Consider the following 18,559-nt stretch of genomic DNA (forward strand, 5'->3'; position numbering starts at 1 on the left):
AAGATGCCACTTTTTTTAGCTGTACCGTTACTTCAAATGGAAATTTCTGTCTCATCATCAATTTACACTTATTTTCCTGTAATTTAGTGTGACATATTTTGTAATGCAGGGATCTTTGGGATAATGACTAAACTTCTGATGAATCTGCTGAAGGGTGTATGAGAAGAAACAGGATAAAGCATTTTGTCTTAAATTAATGTCAAAGCACACTGGTTAATGTGGTGACATTCAGAGCCTGTAGAGGTCATAAACACTTCTCTTATAGACTTTGATTATGTGTAAGGTCAGAGCAATGGGTCTGAATCCTTGAGATCTTCTGAATGATTCTTTATGGAATAACATGGATATCAGTATTCAACCTTTCCGTGTTATTATTCTCTTACCATGAAATTGTTGGAAACTCTCCATTTTGTGGCACTTAGGTAACATTATAGTGCACAAAACATCCATTTTATGCATTTGGTATTTAGATAATCTTATTGACAAATAAGACACTACTGTGTATTGTGGGTTATAAAGCCCTGAGCATAACTTTCACATGAGATGCCGGCTTAACAGCAAAGCCAACATGGCCTTCAACAACAAACATTTTAGGCAACAGACAGCAGGCAATAAGGTGATCTGTCTTAAGGGTATGCCATAAGCATTATGCCACAGGCGACCAGTCCAGCACACTTATTTCTTCTGAGAGAAAGGCAAAGTACTAATTTTATACAGTTGTTAGCAAATGGAACCAAGCTCAGTTTCTACTCTATCTTACTGTAACTTCAGGGAAACTCTGCAACAAAGAGATATAGTCGTACCTGCACCAGGTACGGCAGGTCTGTCAAGCTTTGAATTTTTTCACATGCAAAGCAGTGTGCATGAGGCTGCAGGGTGGGTAATACTCTCACTCAAAGAATTTGGAGGGTCTGTGAAAGGAATGTCTTAAAGTGTCTTTATCTGCTCTAACATAACCTGCAAACATTAGCATTCCCAGCTAACTAGCCACGGTACCACAACAGCAATCCCGCCTGTTTCTCTTGTTCTAAAATACAAACATAAGCACATAAGCACCTCATCATATGACTAACTAGCTCTATACTGCAATACAAGAACAATGCTGTTTATTTAGCAACTGGCAATTTTCCCTGGGATATGCAGCTTTAGCCTCAGTCTTTAGCACAATATCATGTATTGTGGTGTAATATTAAGGGCTAATGTACTATGTCTATATGTTAAAATGTACTATGTCTACAATAATGACTACTATGATTACTATACTCATCACAAACAGGATTGAAATATGAAGAATAATGTCACAATATATATAATCTGTGTGAAACGTGTGGACTTAACTAAAAGAAAGCCTTATGAGCATAATTACATAAGAGTTATGTATTAAGAGTGTCGAGAAATAACGAGCCAGGTATTATACTGAGAAATGGTTTTTAACTAGAAGAAAACAGACATGGCCTAGGCACAGAGAGGTGGGCGAGGGGCCAGGTTTGGTATGACGGGACAGTTTAGGTAGTACTCCAGTCTCTGGGGAAGAATAGGGAAATATGATAGTCAAATATGATAGGGGGTGTGGGCAATTTTTGGACTATAAAAGAAGAGGTCATGTTTTAGATTTTTAGATCAACTTCTGTTGTTCTCGACAATAAATCTCTGCTGCACTGAATTCTGCCTCCCGGTGATTTTTGATGACTTTGAAGATTTTTTAACAACTGACAAGACTCAAGACTTAGAATCTGGTCCATTAGTGGGGTGACCGTCCCACATCAGTATGTAGCCAAATATAACATTCTTGTTTTAAAATGAATCAGCTTGAAAAATGACCAAGTAGTTTGAAAACTTCTCTAAGCTTCACTACGCACTACTTGCTGTCTCAGGAGAGCGTGGCATGGCAAACAGTCGGCTCAATTCATATTGAGTACTTTGCTGCCACACTTGGCTAGAAAAAATACTTATGAATAATACTGAGCAAAGTAAACGCAGATGTTGAACACTGAACATGGTGGCATTTCTACTTTTTGTGGATGATGTTCTCCTTTTGGCTTCATTAAATTGTGACCTTGAGTGTTGATCTGAGAGGTTTGTTGCAGGAAAGGGTGGATTTTTCATTCTAGGTAAGGAGGGAGCGGCTGCCACAAATGGAGGAACTCAGGTGAAATATCGTAGAGCAATGGTACAAAGGATTGTGAGACTGATGATCAGTTAGGGGCATCGGCTGGCAGGCTTTGCATCTGAATGTGGCGGGAAGTCACAGCTGAGCTATAAAGCAGCCTGAGACTCTCAATTTATCTGTCAGTCCTCATTTGACTCCTCACCTATGGTCACAATCTTTGAATAGCGACACAAAGAATGAGACTGCAGATACAAGAGACTTTAATGAGCTTTCTCTGCTGGGTGGCTGCTCTCTGTCTGTGACTCTGAAAAAACCTCAGCATCCAACCACTGCTCCTTTGCATTGTGAGGAGGCTGCTGAGGTGGTTCAGACAATCTCATGAAAATGCCAGGCTCCGTTTGGGGGAGTCTTGAGGCATGACCAACTGGGAAGACACCACAGAACAGACCAAGGACACACTTGAGAGATTACACCTCCCATTGGCCTGGGAGAGATGAGGGATGCCTCCGCAGGAGCTGGAGGAAGTTGTTGTGAAAAAACATTTGTATTGGCCTTTTTCCATCACTAGAAAATAGATAGTTTTGATGGATTTTATGTCTTAAAGTCTTCCTGATTGTGATACACTGACTTTTATGTTTCTAAACTTCACCAACAAACTTGTAAACCTTTCTTAAATCATACTGTCTGATAGTGTAACTTAGCTTCGTCTTTGCCTGTCTCTGAGCACCTTGTACTCTGAAATTGATTTCTTTCTGTCTGGAGATCAAAGCATGCCCTGTCCATGCCTCTGCTATCCCCTCTCTTTTTCTGTATTGACAAACCAAGGGCAGAAAGTGAAAAAGGCACGTTTGTTTGTTCTTCTAGGTGCTGGAAATTAGAAAGCAAACTGAAAAAAAAAAAAAAAATCAGTGGAATTAACTTTCAGATTTACTGCACTAGAATGAGTAATAAGATCACCACTGGACAAAAAATATTAGGTTGTGAAAACCAAGACTCATATATAATATATTCTTCTTTCGGGCCACATTTCTTTTATTATTGTATTTTCAGCTAGTATCTTTCTCATGAGATACAGTAATTATTTCTGTCTCAGCAACCTGCCCGCCCTTTCTGGATATTTTGATTTTAGAACTGGGTCACCTCTAAAGTGGTGAAAGTAATTAAAAGTACCCAAACACACACACACACACACACAAAATAAATAAATAAATAAATAAAGGCTTCTGAATCTTGTTTCAGCTCCATTTATATTAATGTATAGCATAACTCATGAATGTGGGGTGACCATTCATAAATTTGTCATGAGCTCATTTAGATTAATTAACTGGCATTAATTTGGAATTAACTGTTCCCTTAAGTTTTAATGTGAGACCAAGAACCTCTGTAGGAAACACAGATTGATACTTTAGCACAAAGATAATTCTGTCTTTAATGGGGTTTTGTCTGCAAGAGAAAAGTCTCATCAATCATAAAATATGCAAGCTGTCACATCAAACAATTTCCAGTGTTATTGTGAGATATAATTTACCAGTCTCATAAAAAGTAGTGGTGACAGTAAAAATAAGACTGTCGCTGTGTGTGGTGAATAAAATAACTCAGTACAAGTTGATTTTTCTGTTCTTTGCATGAGGAAATGGATCAAAAGCTATCACACAAATCTCATAAGCAACCAAATTGCACCAAAGCAAATTTTAAAAATTGTGTCTTTGATGTTAATACAAAGGCATGTCTACTCAAATTTCTGTCATCAGAAGCTTCGAGAGCAGTGGAAGCTGCTGATAATTGTTCTTTGTAAGCATCTTTCCAAGTAAGCAGAACAAACAACAGAATCCTTCAAACATTCAGCTATACCTGGTTTATTCTGAGTGTTTTGTTTGAGCAGAGGCAGCCTGCCAATTTCTTATGAATCTCACAACCCACATGCTCCGATGTGTGTGTGTGTGTGTGTGTGTGTGTGTGTGTGTGTGTATGTGTCATTGAGGGAGAGATGCGTGTGTGAATGTAGGGAAGGCAGTGAGTTGCACATGTGTCTGGCGTATGTCTGCTTGCTGAAAGGAAGAGGCAGACAGGTGAAAAGAGAGATGGAGAGAGAGCGAGACATGTTGCAGCACCCTCAGGACGTCTCCCCTTTCTGAGCAGCTGTTGTCTGAGAGCTGGAGGCAGCACTGCGGCGCCCTGTCAACTCCTTCTCCCACAGAAGCCCCCGTGCATGCAAAACAGGCTCAGGCTGCCGGTTCAGGCTGCCCTCTCTCCTTGGCCATGCTTTCCGCTCCTTTTTGTCTCGGTGTATAACAGGCACCTCCTTATTTTCTCTCCACTCTCTCTCTCTGAAGCAGAGTCTTTATTCAAATCAATTTCCAGCCATCAAACGTAGTGCACTCAGTAATAGTTGCAACACACACAAGCACAACACAGAGCAAGTGAGACAATTTTATGAGAAAGAACATTTCAAGGGCAGAGACTGAAAATGTATTGTTGTTTTTCAGACCAGATTGATTGTGTACCACTAGATGCATCAATTCCCCTGCACAGGGAAAATAAATGAACATGTTCTGATGTGGTCGAGCTCTTTCAACCAGAAACATCCTCTGTTACTCTGAGCTGCCAGAGGCCAGTGGCTTACACACAACTAAACCATTTTAAACTGTTTTAATAACCGTCATTTCTTTTCATTGACAGTGGTTGGACGGGTTACTCATAGTTAATAATCCTGTCAACCATTTAACATTAGCAGGGCCTATGAAGAACATGAACTTTGACCTAGTTCATCACCCTGGGTTCAAAGATAATAACAAAAAAATGTTCATTGTTGCTTTATTATGCATCAATAACCAGCTTGTCAAGATGTCCATGGTGCCCAGACCCCTGAGACCCTCAGTTCAACTGGTTATATGCAATCTGACTAATTTCAAATTTGAACTGCACCACTAAAGTATAACATCTACTAAGGTGTGTCCTGCATTGTTCTAATCTTGTATCAAAATTTAGTTTTCCATATTTCATTCATCTGGTGTATTGCTAAATATAAGTAAAGTTTCACTGCCAATGAATGGCACCCAGAAAACCAGAGGCCAAATAGTGATTCAGATCCGGAGTAATTCTTGGTTCATGGGTTTCCAGGTATGAGGGTGTGGGGGAAGGGTGGGCAATAGGGGCCTAAAAACAAATTATTACCCTGAGGCTCTCTAACTGATTGATCTGACCGTGGTGCAAGGACTAATGCTTTGACACAGGCTGCATTTTATCAGAGTCGCACAATCTTGACACACAGAACATAAGAAGCTCTCCCAAGTAGACGATTATAGCTTGAGGTGGGACTCTTAATTAACCAACACATGTGTAACACATAGAAAGAGTCCTTGGAAGCTTCCCAGTGCTGATGATATACTGTCCCTGCACCTCAATTTATAATTAAGTGTCATAATGTGGCTTTCAGATTTCCTGATAGACTGTCTATAAGGAGGAGGAAGGTGACAAAACCTGTTGAGTGCTTAAGCCTAACATCTTACAATTCCAATACACCCTCAAGTGTGAGTGTCCTGTCTCATTGTAGAGGAAAGTTACACACACATCTGAGTCTGGCCTTAATCATTTTTGTTTGATTTGTGATGGAAACTGGGATCTAGACGATGGAATAACAAAAATGTCAAGAGGTGGTGTCTAGCATGTAAAAGCACAGTGTCTGATGGAAGGTGTCAGGATTAAATTTGTAGGATAAGATCATATATTTCTTAAGAAGTTCAGTTGTGTTGTCCTTATGACACCTCTTGATTCACCATTAGCAGTGACAGTTATTCCTCGTGACTGGAGGATGCAACCATTACACATTGTGGGGCCTGACAGCTTTGGTAGCAGCTGCGAAATAGGACGGGTTGGGATCAGCTCATTACAATTTGATGAGAAGCACACAATGCCTTACAAATGATGGGGAAAGAGGACTGACAGGATATAATTTGTTGATATAATGCTGAAAATGAGTACCCTGTGGTTAACAATACACTCAAACCAGTTAATGTAGAGGGAATGACACGATGTGGAACCATAAGTGCTACCCTCAAGTGACTGAGAGTTAACACAGTAAAGAATAAATATACACACAAACACACACACACACACACACACACACACACACATCATAGATATATTTTCTCCCTTGCTCTGATGAAAACAAAACAAACTCACATTGAGAATAAGTGATTCTTTACGTTCGGAAACTGATGTTCATCCAATTGTTGATAAAACGCTACCACCATGTGGTGTACATTAGGACTGCAAAGTTTTAATCAATAACATATTTTTGGATACATCCTCCATGTGTGTCATTATATTTTCACATTGCAGGTCTGAGAAAAAAAAAACAGAATAAGCCTTAGATATAATCACATATTGTCAGGTTTTTACAAATACATCATGCAAATAGCTAAAAAAAAAAAGCTTCATCTTTTTTCTTTTGACTGACAAAAGAGATTTGAGTTCATTTAAGCTCCTCATGCATGTGTGGCTGATAACACTCCCTACATGTTGTGTCTGAGTAAGTTTTAGGAGTTCAGGCTCTTAACAGTGACTCACGCAGGGCAGAAACCTGATGCTGACTGACTGTGGTTTGCAATATTCAAACATGTTCAACTCCAAGTCACACCCCCGCAAGTGATGTGGGAGGAGGGAGTCATCTGGGTCTCACAGCGGATGTGTATTGTCTAGTTCAACTAGAAAAGCCTGCTCGTGGTGTAAGGAGCAGGGTTCAGAAGTTTAAACGTCCAACTTGATCAAATACAGTGGACTCGCCATTCAGTTCTGATAACTACCACAAATATTTCACCTTCCAGTGTGATGCGGGTTAGGTTAGTCACGCTCGGTCATTTTGGCCTGAAAGGCTACAATAAACACTACACAATATTTGTCCTACTTTTATCAGTGAGGTTCAAAGTTCATTATTGACACTGGAAGCAACATTTAGTAGCTGATCTGGAGGTTTTGAAATATCAACTTTTATACATGGAGTAAAAAAAAACTTAACATGATTTCAAGCTCCTGAACAGTTACTAAATGGTGAAGTTGTTTAACATTGTAGTATTTGATTAACTTAGATCAATGAAAATGCTGTTGTCGCCATGGCTGCACAGTTGTATCAAATGGAAACATTATTAGATGTACATCATTACATCAAGATTTCACAGTTGAGCTTGACATGTTTGATGATTTTGGTTAAAATAAACAGTTACTGTTACTGTTATCTGTTGCGCTATGGGACAAAGTAAGCTGCATATATTGCTTTGCTGTTCTGATATAGTTGCTTAACTTACGTCACTTAGAGGTCAAAACAATAATTTCAACAAAGTAAGTTTTGATCAATTGATACAAAAGGTCAGGGCAGTTTGACAAAAATACAATTAATGAAAAAAAAAGGTTAATAACTTTAAGTTTTTTTCAATAAATGCAGCAGCAGATGTTCAATGGGTCTTCTTTCTCCTGGTTGGAGGAGGGTCTACCTTGTTCCACCTGTGGAGCTGACACAAATGGATTAAAGCAGTAAATTGGGATTGTCATAATTCATAGTGAATTTAACAGTGAAATTAAAATATTTCATATTTGTGTGCAGTATCATATTTCTCATCTTTAAGTCATTTAAGCCTGTTATAAAATATTTGAGAAGCACTTGTGCATCTGCTATCTCTCCGCTCCATTCTCCCTGCGTTGGCAGTAAACAAATAGGTCACAGTCAATGGTCGCAGCATCTGAATAAATAATGAAAGAAAAGACCGAGTAAATAATTCAAACTGCAGCCTGTTGTTCCTAAAAGTGTGTCGTCATCAAGACGGTAGTCGCGGAAGTTGCGACAGCGCAGGAAAGAGGAGATGTGAGCTCTGCGTCTGTTACACAGGCGCTCAGGTGGTGATGGATGATCCCGAAAACATGATCCTCTGAAATCCGTTTCAGCTCCAACAGTTTCGGTTCGTTTGCGTCTCTGGTCCCGTTGAAACTGGACCGCACAGGTAGGAGGTTTTTGGAGGAATGGGGGCACTACAGTCCTTACCTGGTCAGCCAGAATACATTGACCTGGCGGAAAAGACGGGATGTGAGTACTATTATTGTTTGCCCAGGCTTTTTAAATGACAGTCAGACATGTAGGATGAGTGATGGAAATATAATTTTAAGTCAGTCTAATTTTAATAAAGCCTTCGACGTAAAATCTACCATTTGTTAAGCAATGCAGTGATCCTTTTCTGGCATTAGGCTTACTATATAATTACACATCTCTGTCTAAATTAAACCAGCCTGTCTGGTGCAGCAGCAATGAATAATTGAAGTTAATGGGAGTGTAAGTTTCACTGAGAGTGATAGTTGCATAGGAACAGACAACAACAAACTGCTGCAATATGTTTTGCATATCCAAATCTGCTGCCTTGAAAGCGTTCAATAAACCTTGAGAGGCTGTTGCTATCAGATTCACAAGAGAGAGAAAAAAAACATCAAACAAAAAACAAGTTACTTATTTGAAATGTCAATATGAGTCATGCTTAACTGCTTTGAAGAGTGTTATGCCTGCTATGTTTGTTTTTGCATTCACAGGAATTAACCTCAGGTAATAAGCCCTAAGGTTGGTTCTTGTTTGTTTTTAGTTTCATTTGAGCAGATTGCAGTCCTGCATAAAAGATTCAAACAGTTGAGCCACAATGAAGAAACTCTACGGTAAATTGATCTTAATTTTGATGTATCATTGATGATCTATGTACTGACTTTTCTTTTTTTCAAAGACTAATTTTCTTAATTGATCAGAGTGTCACCTTCAGGTTTCTGTCTTCATGTCATTTATTATTTTAAACATATTACTTCTTATAACTCATCAGCTTGGCCTTTTGACAGATTTCTTTGTGACTGGAAACCTGCCTAACAGGCTTCATGTTGGCGTGTAACATGTGGTAGTCTTCTGCCACTCTTCTGTCACTCCTTAAAATCCCTTTTACACCCTCAGGAGAGATCACTTCAATGAAATCCCAGATCTTGCATGCAACCCCATCCGTGCACAGATCATAGAGGCTTTCTTTGACAAAAGGTACAGTGACAACACCTTAAGTTTGAAAGTTACCCAAACTTATTTACTTTTGTTTGGAAAGTATCACAAACAGTTAATTCACGATCTCACGTGCTGTTGGATTAAATTAAGGAATTTTACTTGATTTTGTAGGTAGAAATCTATATTTGAGGTTTGCATTTATATTTGAGGGATATTAATTTGATCTTTGTGCACTCCAACAGGAACTATCGTCAGAATGGTGAGGGGACCGTTGAGGAGATCGGCTTTGAGGAGTTCCTGGTGGTCATGTCCCATTTCAGGCCTCCGTCTCTGCACATGACAGAAGAACAGCGTGAGAGTGTCAGGAGGGAGAAACTGAGATGTGAGTCTTAAAACAAATCACATGACCATATGCTTGGCATTATCTGTGACTGAGACAGAGCTGTTATTGAACTGACAATTGTGTTTTTCTCCTCAGTTTTATTCAACATGCATGACACAGACAACGATGGGACAATAACCCTCGAAGAATACAGACATGTAAGCCTCTGCTCGCTTCTCTGGGCAAAAAAGCTTTTAGCCTTTATATGAACTTTAGTCCACGTGTCAAGATAACAACAATGGCTTCTCAGAGTTTGGTGAAATCATCCTGGGTCACCATGAGTTTATCTTGTGGGTTTCACCGTCATCTGCATCCATGTTCATCACCATCATGTTATCATTTTCAGCGTAATTCTGAGGGTGATCTAGATTAGTCATAGTACAACAAAGCTACTGGTGTGTTTTATAGGTAACTCCACTGTTGATTATTGCGCATAACACTGTTGAGAGACAGCTGCCTCCCTGCAAAACACTTAATTGCCAGTCAATGAGAGAAGGGAGGAGGCATGCCATTTCCTTGAGCCTCTGGAGAGCCGGGATTTGAGTGTTGTAGTCATTATAGTAATATGACTATATTTCAGCTGTTGTTCACATCTGTCCAGGTGGTGGAGGAGCTGTTATCTCGCAGCGGGGCACTGGGGAAGGAAACAGCCAAAAGCATTGCTGATGCAGCCATGTTGGAGGTGGCTAGTATTTCTGTGGGACACATGGTATGTCAGCTATAGTATCTTAAGATAATATTAAAGGTCCTGTATTGTATAAAGTGAAGTTTCCATGTCTCTTTTGATTATAAAGCAGGTCTAGGTGCTATATTAATACTGTGAAAGTATCAAAGTGCTTAGTCCACAGAGAAATACACACAGCCCACATTCAGAAACTGTGCCTTAAAACGGGCCATCTGTAGCAGTCACTGCCCTCAGCCATGCCCCAAGCCCAGCCCACCCGGACCCACCAGCCAACCTTGCAGGATTTGGTTTCTAAGTGTTTACCTGACATCTGTTATATTTTAACTGGATCACTCAGAAAACAGCCATGCAGTCATTTAAAACTACAGAACATTTAGATGGTTTTTGGTACTTAAAATCACAAATGTATCATCGTATAGATATCAAAATTTCAAATGAAACAGGACCCTTAAGTTTGAATCAGTGTTTTTCTGGACAGTGTCAGTAACCTCACATTTTCGTACACAGGAACCTGATGAATTCTATGAGGGAATTACATTTGAGCATTTCCTCAAGGTAGGTACATAAAATATACTGAACATTTTGATATACTCTATATGTTTGCTAAAACTACTTTCTTAGCTAATAAACTAATTTTATAATTTGAAAGTACATAAAAATATGTGAATATAGTTCATTTTGAGTGAAACTGGAAGGAGTTACAGTTTTAACTAATGTAAAACTCTTTTGCAGTTGCTGGAGGGCTTTGAAATTGAATCAAGAATGAACATTCGTTTTTTGAATATGGACACGACAACTCTGTGTAAGTGAGGCTGCACTATTCAGTGACTTTGGGAAGACTCTGAGGATGCATATTAATGGTTTCATTATAACAGCAACTATTGCTTGTTTCCTACACAACGCTTGCATTGACTGTATGCCTTACTTATTGAATAACTATGCAAATCTCCAAAGAAAAAAAAATGTATATTATGGATGTTTAGGAGTTTATTCAACTGATAGCAATAATATTAGATAATCAGTGAGATAATAATCAGGCTGTTAATAGTTTGACAAAGCAATAATCAAATATCCATGTCTGCAGGAGCAGACAGTATGACTATGCATGCAAATACAGATGCTAGATGAACCTTTACAAATGTTAATGCCATAAATCAATTACTCAGTAATCAGGTATATACGGGTTTATCTTTTAAAATATCTATATGTGTCTAAAAATAGTAAGACAATAACTTCAAATGCCCTCACTCTGGCACGCTGCCGCATATTTAACATGATGCATGCTCTGCACACCACATTTGCACAATAAAAGACCCCATGAAGCAGGTCTGACTCCAGTTCACGATTTGCCTTTCTGATAAAAAGGAAACAGGAGTGCTGTCAGGCAAGATTAAATGCTTAAAGGCAGAATCTGATTAGTTCTAACTTAAGAAGAGGAGGTGCTGTACTGTAAGTTGTAATATGATGTGATTTTAGTCAAATCCAAACTAATAGAGACAAACTTATATAGTTCAGTTTACATGAACCATAGAAACCAAACATCCAGCAGGTCACATCACACTTTCTCAGAAAAGTCAATGTACCCTTAAGAGAGGGAATGACTTAAATAACCCAAGTCACTTGTGTGCTCTGTGATGTATGATCTCATTACAATATTTTCAATTTAGAAACTTCTCTTTAACAAAGTCTCAACACAATATGTTGGAGAATATGGAAACAAGTTATTATACTCACTATTAATTATGTTAGCCTTCATAGGTGATAAAATCATGAGACCATGATGCTTGTTGGTTGAACATTTTATGTCTGCTGTAACTTACACTTAAAACCATGTTTGTTTTATTCCAACATATCATACAAGTGTGAACAAAGCCTTTACAGTTTCATCATATCAGACATTTGAAGAGCTATTATCAGTCCTATTACTCCCACCTTTCTGGTCAAAACATCAAGAACAGTGATCTAATGTAAGCCTTTTCAAAAAGGCTCAAAATAAGTAAGAATAAACGCAAAGGGGTTATAAATGGTAATTAATAATAAATTAGGATAAATTTTACATTTTATGGAAAGCTGCTGTTCTGCTCAGATTATCTATACTGAGCTGAACTGACTCCACATCCTAATATACTGTAGATTCTTCCTGAAAGACATTGGTTATCATGACTTTTTATTAAGTCCCCATCTTTTGGTGTTACTGTACAGTCTGGTACTAAATCTGTACTGTATGTTGGATTTAAATATACACTTATTTTTTTAAACCTTTCCTGTTAATGCCAAACGATAGAATGTCGAGAATGAAAGATACCCAGCAACACTTGTGATGCACTGTGACTTCATACTCCAGTCAACCTCCTCAGTGACAGGTTTATACTGCCCTCCGCAGGCCAAAACATATAAAACATGTTAAATGATAATGAACTTGCACCTGATTCATTACTGACTTTTTATATGCAGCTTCAGATTATGTAAAATGTACAGTGCTTTTCAATATGGTACACATTGGGTCATTTTTTTGAGGTTCTCATCAATTTAAATGATTATATTTGTCACTTATATAGTCCATGACATTATATCATTTAGGCTTTTAAACTGTCCATATTTTTACAATAAAATATGACATGTAGCCTAATTGTGGTTCTGATTGTCGGTACTTGTGTTCATCACTGGACAGTCACTTGTGAACCTCATCTGTAAACTGATCTGTTTTTCAGTCTTGATCACAGGCGACCTATTTGTAGAGAAATGTTGCTGCAAATTGTGCTACATGATTGATCATATAACAGCAGGTTAATAGGTATTTTCCAGGTTTAGAAATCCCTAAATGTGTATGAATGTGTAAAATTTGGTCAGCGTTATCTTTTTTTTTTTTTTTAACTCTGAGTTTAGATTTAGTTTGAGGTGAAACCTTCTTTACATTGGTTGGAAAGTCTTACATTTAGATGCAAATGTTAGTATTGCTGTGTATAGTTTTCATCAAGCTTTACCGAGATGATTGTTTTTTTTAATCTCATGTCTAAATAAGAAATAATTTGGCATGTCCTTCTGCCCGTCACCTACAGAAAATTGTATTACTGACCTTGGAAACAGTAGTTTGAGCAAAACTGTTCCATTCTCATAGTATTGTGCTATAAATTAATGACAGGTGGGTCATAGGTTACAGCGGCTACGAAGGGTCCTGGGTTCAACCTCCAGCCGTGTCCAGTTATGTTTGGGTTTGCATGTTATTTCTTTTGTTACCAGTGAAATTGTGCAGGTTATATTTTATTTTCAGGCAAAAAAAAAAAAAGTGTGTACCAGTGAGGACTTATGAGTGACCTATTAGTCCCTGTAAAGCGTTAAGTGGGTAGTGAAAATGTATAAATAATTTAGACTGAAGAATTGCTGTTGTCCTGAGGTACCCTCTGAGTTTGTGCTTTAAATAAAAGAGTTATAACGAGGAACTTGATTCATGACCTAGAGTGAATCCCCCATCTACTTCCAGTTTCCTGAAAGCTTGTGATCTGAGGAAAGTTTAGTTAAGCATTACTTCATTTCAACAAACATATTTGGTATTTGTGATATGTTTATATATGTGTGTGTAGGTGGCACTGTCAGACGCAGTGTCTGTTATTCATCAATTTAAAAAAAGACGTTTTCTGCAGAATGTCCCTTCACTTGCATCTCCATCTATATGACGGGGCAAGTGTACAAACCACATACAGTTATCTAACCCACACCCACCCACACCTTGTGACTGGCCAGACAGCCCGCCAGTGTCATGAAATCTTTCCTATCTGATGCAGCCTTGTGTTGAACACATGCGTCATTCTTAGCTGATATCAGCTCAGTCAGCGTCTCCGCAGCTTCCTGATTTTCTATTAACTCCTCTTGATGGACTGAATCTGTGCAAAAAAACAGCACATGATGCTTTGAGCACAAATTATACCATTTTTATGTTTGTATTTTTAAACTCATAAAAAATTGTCAGCACTGTAGAAACCAGTGGATTGTTACTTCTATTGAAGACATATGAAAAGCATAAAAATCTCTTTAGTTTTTTGAGATAGTTTTTTTTTTCCATGTTGATGAAATTGTACATTATTGATGCAACCCCACAAAGAAATCAATGTTCAGAAATACATACACCTGAAAAATATCATTCAATAAATGTGTACACAGTGGGACCTTATATCACATATTAGATATATTAAATATACATATCTTGCATAGAGCTCTATATTCTTAATCTTTCCCTTTTTCTCAGAAACACAAAAGAAAATAAATATTAAATACCATAAATAGACTCCATTACACTCATGTACCAGACATATTCAAACTTATTTTTCTTTTTAAGTCTTTATCCAAAGCCAGTCTAAGTATTGTTGGAAAGTGACTGTCGAAGGTCAGCCTCAGGTCATCCTCAGAAGAAGGGTGTGTTTATCTGTATCCTCCTCCTGCAGACTTTACTCTTTAGAGTTCTCAGTTCTCGGGAGACATTTGACAGGAACTCTTTGTAGGTCTTCAGGACCACACAGCCGTAGACCTTCTGCTGGAACACGTTCTGAGCCGGAGGTAGTTCTGTCGACCCCCCTGCTGGCTCTGGTACTGGCAGGTTTGGGAAGATGCTCTGATAGAAGCTGTTTATGAGAGCAGCCAGGTTCCTGCTGCGATCTCTGACAGTGATGAGCTCAGACAGCAGTTTGCTCGATGGTAACTGTAAGTCTGTCTGCTGCTCATATACCCGTTTGAAATGTGGGAAGAAGGCTTGGAGGTGTGTGTAGATGCTCACTATCCTCTCTGAGGGCTCCAGGCCGGAGATGTTGGGATCAGGGACGTTGTTAACTGACACCTTGCAGAAGAGCTCCGCCATTTCTCCTTGAGAGGCTTTCTGCAAAAATAGGAGTAAATAAATAATCAGATGTTAATCAAATCTTATGTGTTACAGTATGTACTGTTGACATATAGTATGTAAAATACCGAGCAAGCACATGGGGATTTAACCCAGCAAAGTAAGCTAGAGCTTTTTATGTCTGTACTCACATATGTTTTGATTAGGTCTACAGATTCCTTCAGTGTAAGTCTGGTGAGCCTCAGAGTCTGTTGAAGAGAATTCCCACACTGCTGGTTTCTGCTCGCTGCTACAATTCTTGTTGAATCAACAGCCATAACCAGCAGGACGGAGAGTAATGCTGAGGAGAAAGGAACTGGTCAGTTATGGTTATACTACATCACATCAATGAGGGGAACTGCATTTTAAAGCCACAAGTGGCAAGTAGCAGAGGTAAAAATAGATTGTCCACCTAGCAAACATTCAGCAAGTGGTAAAAGGAACACCACAAGACTGCTATGTTCAGTTCAAACATTTGTACAACAGTTTAGTGTAGTTGTGATATGCTCATACAGTGTCAGTCCCTGTAGATATTGGCCAGATTCTCCAAACAGTTAAAAAAAAACCTATTTACTTCAGTGATGCAAAAACTTCACTATGTTAAAAAAAAAGAACAAAAAAAAAAGAACAAAACAAAACTGTGAAGCACTAAAGCTGGATTTGAAACTTGTCAGTCAGTGTAACAGCAGCTATAAGGCACTGAAAATAACCACAACAGCAACAGCATGCACAATGTCAAGAAAAGATGCTTTTGTGTTGAATTGTTGTGTTTGATGTTTCAGTAGAAAAATAGAAAACTTACTTGTTGCAAGTTCCATAAACTGTTGAAAATACATGCTCTTTACATGACCATTCATTCTCCACTCAGTATCGCAGGCAAATTGCGCGGACTTGTCATAATCACACTGCTGCAAAAGTTTTTAAAAAGACAGAAACCACGATTTGTCATAGGAGGAAATGACGTGCACTTTGTGAGGCAACCAAATTTCCCAGAATTTCCTCCTTCTTTTAAAATGTGCGTTTTTTTTTTCTTTGCTCTGTACTGGGCAGTGTCCCAACATGTCTGTGCACAGAGCAGGCATGTTGGGACGCTATCTATTTATTATTACATGTGTGACCATCACAAAAAACACATTTTAACAGTACTTCCTTTTTATTTGTGCATGGAGAATTATACAAGTATCCAATATATTTAAATTGCTTGAGAAACATTAACCTGCTGAGTTTAGAAAAAAACTGTGTCAGATGTGCGGGAAAATAATTAAGCACAGGGGTCAGCCTACCCTTTGACACGGTTCACTGACATGCTTTTTTACCGCCCTCTAGAGAGTGTGGGTGAGAAGGTGAGAACTTAGTGGGAGTGAAAAAGTAAAAGTGAGCTCACTTACAGTGCCCATAGCTGCACAGTGATGTTTCTCATGCACCCTTTACAGTATAAAACGGAAACCTGTAAAATGATTGTAATTCAGATATCATTTAGGGACTTGTGTGGATCTTTCAGTGGCTCTACTGGCTTAAATATGACTTGCATATTTCAACAACAGCACCACACTCTTGCAGCTATTGGTGTCTGGATGCTGCAATGGTTACTGCACAAAGTCTACCCTAATATAGTCAACAAATTCAAAGGTGACTCTTTAGCAAGTAACATTCTTAAAAACAACACGTGGAAGACGAGAAAATTTCCACCAACCACTCCTGTTTTTGATAAACAGTTCCACTGAATTATATCATTATAACAGCTGCTCCTCAAACCGAAAATGTTGCTGCAGAAAGACAGGAGTCACACTTTCATGTGAGCATTTTGCAGGAAGCTGGCAAGGTCACAGGAAATGTATTTCTCAATCAGAAACTTTTACATGTGCGTAAAGGGAAGGGTCTGCTAGCTAAAGCTAAGGCAATATGCCAGTGTCATCACACCAGAAGTTTAAGCCTCTGACTGACTGGACTCATGGTTGCAGGGGATGATTTCAATGGGACGTGTAATGGTGTTGCATCCTCCGGTCCTGTGATTTGTTTGGGCAGATTGAGAGGAGGAACTACAGGAACGTGTAAAATATGAAAATAACAACCTGGGTTTTTCTTGTGTTGTCTAATCTCATCATCGTCACCACTATCATCACTGACTTCTATGAATCGTGGTCACTTCTGCTTGTAGACTCCCTATGATGTGTTTAGTCAGCCGTATGCATCACAGGGTTGATGAGAGGTCAGACTGCAGGACAGAAAAACATTGTTATGTGTGGGAGCAATAGATACATTTTAATAGCTCACTGAGCGCTTTTTTGTCAACTTGAGAAAAGACAGGGGGAACCCAATGCACCACAACCCTGTCAGCACTACTTCAGGTAAAGGCTAACCACTTGTTTGCAATCCTCGGGGCTTTCCAGTTGCCCCAGGGGATCATAGAGGGGTTGTGGTGGAGCGGGCAACTGCTGCAGATGGTGCTGCAAACGTTGACATTTCAAGGAAACTACAGTTGGATTCCTGCCAGCATATACAGTAAAGATATGCCAAAAAAACCCCCGCCAATTAACACCCAAATCAAGCGAGTTAACCGTGAAATGTAGGAAGGTCTCAAAAACGCTGGACGCCCTGCAGTTTAACTTCCCTTTCACCTCTTGTTCCCATTTCAAAGCTTTAGTGTTCACGAGTTATCTTTGACCTGCATGTGTGTGTGTAGCTCTACAGTAAGTAAAAAAAAAACACAGCGTTTGACACAATGCAGGTCATTGCGGGAATATTGCACCTAAGAAAAGCAAAAGTGAAAAGATCTAGACCACATAACAAAGCATTACAAGGAAATGCAACCACAAACAATATGAAATGCACTGTCATAGATGCAGGATGTTGACTGAGACTCCTTTTTTCAACAGAATCTCTTTTATTTTGTCTTTTAACTGCACAGGAAATGGTGAATAAGGTTGTTTAGGAAAGTCCCCTTTATTCTAACTAAATACATCTTTCTAGCGACTTAAAATTCACACAAATTGTAAGGTTCATAACTGTTCTGAAGCCCTCAGGCAAACCTTATTCAAGCACCCCAGTAGCACTTTTGGATGGAACCATTTGTTCACAAGGCTTCAGTTATATGTGACCAGACAAAAGGCCTTACTGCATATGAGAAACTTTTTCATCAAATTTCAGAAAGTTTGTGAAAATGTAAAAGGCTGAAAAATCTAGAGGAGCCATTCAAGTTCAGAACACACTCTGGTCAAACATAACAAATTCAGAATTTAAGTTTTTATGTGTAAAACAAGAGCATTTAAATTCTATTGCCATCACAAATTATATTTAAATGTCATTGTATACCTCCATTTAAAATACTTTGTTAATTCAGGGGACATCTTCCACCTTTCAGCCCTGTGAGCAACATGACTGAACATTAATACAAGTTGTGGCTCTGAAATGAAAAATAAGAAACAGGTCATGAAATACCTGTTAAACATAACAGGGTTGCATTCAAGACCACCACATTAAACAATGTTTCAAAAACTGAC

General features: G+C 38.7%; 2 protein-coding genes across 2 annotated transcripts; one reads left to right on the forward strand and one right to left on the reverse strand.

Annotated features, from left to right (window-relative positions):
• The first annotated feature begins 7,967 nt into the window (after window positions 1–7,967).
• On the forward strand, window positions 7,968–12,821 carry tescb (tescalcin b). Its single transcript, XM_071466137.1, has 8 exons — window positions 7,968–8,186; window positions 8,731–8,800; window positions 9,084–9,164; window positions 9,368–9,507; window positions 9,604–9,665; window positions 10,109–10,216; window positions 10,700–10,747; window positions 10,925–12,821. Exons 1-8 carry the CDS (start codon window positions 8,123–8,125, stop codon window positions 11,000–11,002), a joined length of 651 nt encoding a protein of 216 aa, XP_071322238.1. The 5' UTR covers window positions 7,968–8,122; the 3' UTR covers window positions 11,003–12,821.
• A 1,534-nt stretch (window positions 12,822–14,355) lies between these two features.
• On the reverse strand, window positions 14,356–16,041 carry m17 (IL-6 subfamily cytokine M17). The gene is made up of 3 exons (XM_071466136.1): window positions 15,862–16,041; window positions 15,212–15,360; window positions 14,356–15,059 (listed from the first exon to the last, which is right to left on the reverse strand). The coding sequence occupies exons 1-3, from the start codon at window positions 15,914–15,916 to the stop codon at window positions 14,592–14,594; spliced, it is 672 nt and encodes a 223-aa protein (XP_071322237.1). The 5' UTR covers window positions 15,917–16,041; the 3' UTR covers window positions 14,356–14,591.
• Window positions 16,042–18,559: the final 2,518 nt, after the last annotated feature.

The sequence above is a fragment of the Trachinotus anak genome, unplaced genomic scaffold (genome assembly GCF_046630095.1).
Source record: "Trachinotus anak isolate AG129_WGS33_773 ecotype Australia unplaced genomic scaffold, CSIRO_AGI_Tana_v1 ptg000028l, whole genome shotgun sequence".
NCBI classification, from domain to species: Eukaryota; Metazoa; Chordata; class Actinopteri; order Carangiformes; family Carangidae; genus Trachinotus; species Trachinotus anak.